Source organism: Daphnia magna, linkage group LG8 (genome assembly GCF_020631705.1).
Source record: "Daphnia magna isolate NIES linkage group LG8, ASM2063170v1.1, whole genome shotgun sequence".
NCBI classification, from domain to species: domain Eukaryota; kingdom Metazoa; phylum Arthropoda; class Branchiopoda; order Diplostraca; family Daphniidae; genus Daphnia; species Daphnia magna.
Genome location: NC_059189.1, coordinates 827207 through 830866, shown reverse-complemented (window position 1 = coordinate 830866; position 3660 = coordinate 827207). Strand labels below are relative to the sequence as shown.

General features: G+C 40.1%; 1 protein-coding gene across 1 annotated transcript; it reads left to right on the top strand.

Annotated features, from left to right (window-relative positions):
• Positions 1-560: 560 nt before the first annotated feature.
• LOC116929580 (chorion peroxidase) lies at positions 561-3659 on the top strand. Its single transcript, XM_045178534.1, has 10 exons — positions 561-679; positions 736-912; positions 978-1189; positions 1312-1485; positions 1564-1950; positions 2014-2359; positions 2425-2601; positions 2670-3019; positions 3107-3212; positions 3291-3659. Exons 2-10 carry the CDS (start codon positions 794-796, stop codon positions 3355-3357), a joined length of 1938 nt encoding a protein of 645 aa, XP_045034469.1. The 5' UTR covers positions 561-679; positions 736-793; the 3' UTR covers positions 3358-3659.
• The last annotated feature ends 1 nt before the right edge of the window (position 3660 follows it).

Sequence of the window (3660 nt, the reverse complement as noted above, 5' to 3'; positions counted from 1 at the left end):
CTTCACAATGATCGCTTTCTTTTTGGTGATTCATCAGCATGGACAGTATAAGTAGATCTTCGATAGCTACGCCATGATAACATGCAGTCATCCTGAATTTTTCAGACAGTACAGTACTTAAGCAAATTTCTTCTTTACCGACGTCTTTAATTTCTTACAAACAAAAGCTTTTGTAGATTGGTTCATACTTGAGCACCCCTTTACCTCTTCTAGTCTGGAGCAATTTTCTACGAAGGCTTTACAACGGACTATTAATTTCCTTAATATGTGGTGGGTTTTCCTGATGTTATCCCATGCTATACAAGCTCTTCCTCCCAGTGACAACTCAATAAGTTTCTTGGCTTCTAATGCTTGTGAAAAGCCGTATGTCTGTAAATCAGCTATTCAGTGCTCCATTTGGTATAATGAATTGCAAGCCTTGCCACCAAAACCTTGTTTTAATTCGGAAGGTTATGTTGGGCTCTGCTGTCCAGACGTAGCTCACATAAAACGTAAGTTGGCCATAAAATTTGTTGACTTAAAATTTCTGTTCTAATTTACTCCCGTAATGTGTCACGTAGCCACCGTATCGAAGGAAACGGGGAAAGAAGAATTGCTCCCGCCTGTCCAGTCTATTTCTCCAATACTTTTGGAATTAACTGCTCGTGCTGCTCGCTCCGATTTGAGTTACCTCACTATTGTAAGAAAATGGGATCATCTTTTAAATTTTTTGCCAAGGATATAATTTCCCTTCAGCTTTAAAAACTAAAAAAAAAAATAGATTGAGGAAATTCTCGGTCGTAACGAAATTGTTATGCACGAAAATTCAATGGCCAGGACTCATTCAGTCAGTGTTGCTCCTTTCGAAACAACCCGCTCTCAGAGTCAAAAGGCACTGTTGGTAGTGAGTGCTACCCGTCGTTTGCAAGAGAAGTACTTTCTGTTCAATGTTCTAGGAAAATGTTTGTCTGTTTAATTATATTATATTGTGATTGAAGATTGGCGCTTTCACCGGAACGAGCTGGTTTTGCACTGCAAGCGATCGATACACGACTAAGTTTTCTCGAAGACACATGTCCCTTGCTCCCAACCTGTTTCTTGCGCCAAAAATATCGGTCTTTTGATGGAACATGCAATAACCTACGACGTCCTTCTTGGGGTAGCGCTTTGACGTCGCTCGACCGTCTTGCTCCACCAGAATACGATGACGGCAAGTCATCGATAAAAACGACATTAATTTGTCATTTTCATTCTCAAAATTTTGCGTTGTTCAGAAAGTTATTTGATACGTAATCTATTTCTTTTCCTTCCTTTTTTCTTTGTTACAAGTAGGTATTTGGGATCCCAAAATCAGGAAATCGAGCAAAGAGCTTCCAAACGTTCGTGTTGTAAGAACAACCGTAGTTAAAGACGAGAACCACCCAGCTGTCGATATGACACATATGCTAATGCAATGGGGTCAATTCATCGATCACGATATGGTTCAAGTACCAGTCTTTCAGACAGGTATAACAAAATGAATAAATAAAAAGCAAGTAAAGCAGTTAAACTTATTTTTTAAACATCTTTGTTTTATACTTTTAGCCAACCAATCGAACATTGAATGCTGCACTCCAGAGGGTGGAGTCCTTCCTTCAGAACTGCGACATCCTCATTGTTTCCCAATCGACATTCCAGTGAATGATCCTTTCTACGGCCCAAGAGGCATTCGATGCCTGAACTTCGTTCGTTCCATGATTACTCCTCGCACTGAATGCCGAATGGGTTATGCAGATCAAATGAACCAGCTTACTCATTTTATTGACGCATCTCATGTGTACGGGCCATCACCTGTCATTGCTGCGAACTTGCGTCAGTTTGTCGGAGGCCTCATGAAAACCTCCTTCATCGAGGGTCGTCAATACCCATTACAAGACTTCCAAGGCAAAAATTGCGTCGGTCTAACTAGGGACACCGGTTGTTTTGTAGCAGGTAAGTGGGAATCTATTATAAATATTTTTACACTTCTTTACATAATTTCTGGTCTTTTTTCAGGAGATACACGCGTTAATCAAATTATGACGCTAACCAGCTTACACATCATCTTTCTGCGTCAACACAATTACATTGCTACTGCACTGAATGCGATTAATCCTCACTGGAGTGATGAAATTATTTATCAGGAGACTCGACGAATTATTGGCGCTTTAATGCAGCACATCACCTACAACGAATTTCTCCCATCGATACTCGGCCGCCAGACGATGGAAATCTACGGTTTGACTCCTCAAAGTTCTGGTTATTCATCAAGTTACGACGAAAATGTTAATCCATCAATCACTAACGAGTTTGCCGCTGCTGCTTTCCGCATGGGTCACTCACTCATTCAGGGATCAATCAAGTATACAATATGGATTAATTCAAAGTTTAAATCACCGTCTAATTTGTACGTCTTATCCTGAATAGCCTCGTGGAAGAAGACGGTAAAGTCCGTGTGGAGTTAATGCGGAATTGGTTTAACAACCCCCATTTACTTCGCCAATCTGGCCAGTTGGATGCTGTCTTGCGTGGTATGATTGATCAGTGGCCTCAAAACATGGACGAATGGGTATCAGAAGATCTAACGAATCATCTTTTTCAAAGGTATTAGAAATCTTAATTATTTGAGAAAACAGATGTAACAATTGTTTTGTGTGCAACGTTTTTGACAGACCCAAGAGGGATTTTGGATTAGATCTTATTTCCATTAACCTCTGGCGGGGTCGGGACCATGGGTTGCCTGGCTACAATACCTATCGTCAAGTCTGTGGTTTGCCACCTGTTACGAGTTTTCAAGAGCTTTTGAAAATAATGGATCGCTCGGTAGTAAACCGTTTGGCTTCAGTTTATCGCTCAGTCGACGACATCGATCTTTATATTGGTGGTCTGGTTGAACATCACTTGCCTAGCTCAATGCTCGGCCCCGTCTTTTCATGTATAATTGCTGAACAATTTGCCCGTTCGAAAGAGGGCGATCGTTTCTTTTACGAACACGGTGGACAGCCCTACTCCTTTACACCAGGTGTGAAGTCTTACGTTTACCACTTTCTTTGTGGTGGTATTCTTAACCTACTGTGCCTAATACTATTTCTGTATTGTGATTTTTCAGCTCAACTACAAGAAATTCGAAAAATGAGTTTGGCTGCCATAATTTGTGATAATGCTGATAATATAGTGAAAGTGCAACCACTGGTTTTCCGCCATCCTTCTCCCACGTAATGGCTTAACCTGCATCGATGTATCCAACCATTGATAAATTGATATAATTTTTTTTTTTATTTATTATTGTTTAGAAATCCTCGCGTTAACTGCAAATCACCAATAATTCCCCGCATGAATCTTGCCGCCTGGACCGGATAGCTGGTTTTGTAAATCTTTGCAAACGCGTTGGACCTTGTACAAATCAGAGTTCTTATTAAATTGTACAGATTATTGAAGCTTGGTGGAGAATTTCATCCTTATTAAATTGCACCTGAAGTGTTTTCAAGCCAAGAATAAATTAGATGACCATATCGGCTGCAAGATTATGTATATGTTGGTAACTATGGTATTCTTGCCAAAGTCACACGTGTAATCATGTAATAGGCGATAAATCGTACGTAATTATAAGGCAAGGCATCTAGGCGACATAATAGTTGATTTATTTGTGGACTAAAAACATTC

Bases quoted from the DNA above. Each gene is read 5' to 3' on its own strand.
- LOC116929580 (XM_045178534.1), top strand. From the start codon at position 794: ATGCACGAAAATTCAATGGCCAGGACTCATTCAGTCAGTGTTGCTCCT. The intron at 913-977 runs GTACTTTCTGTT...TTGTGATTGAAG, and splicing joins ACCCGTCGTTTGCAAGAGAA to ATTGGCGCTTTCACCGGAAC. The intron at 3,020-3,106 runs GTGTGAAGTCTT...GTGATTTTTCAG, and splicing joins GCCCTACTCCTTTACACCAG to CTCAACTACAAGAAATTCGA.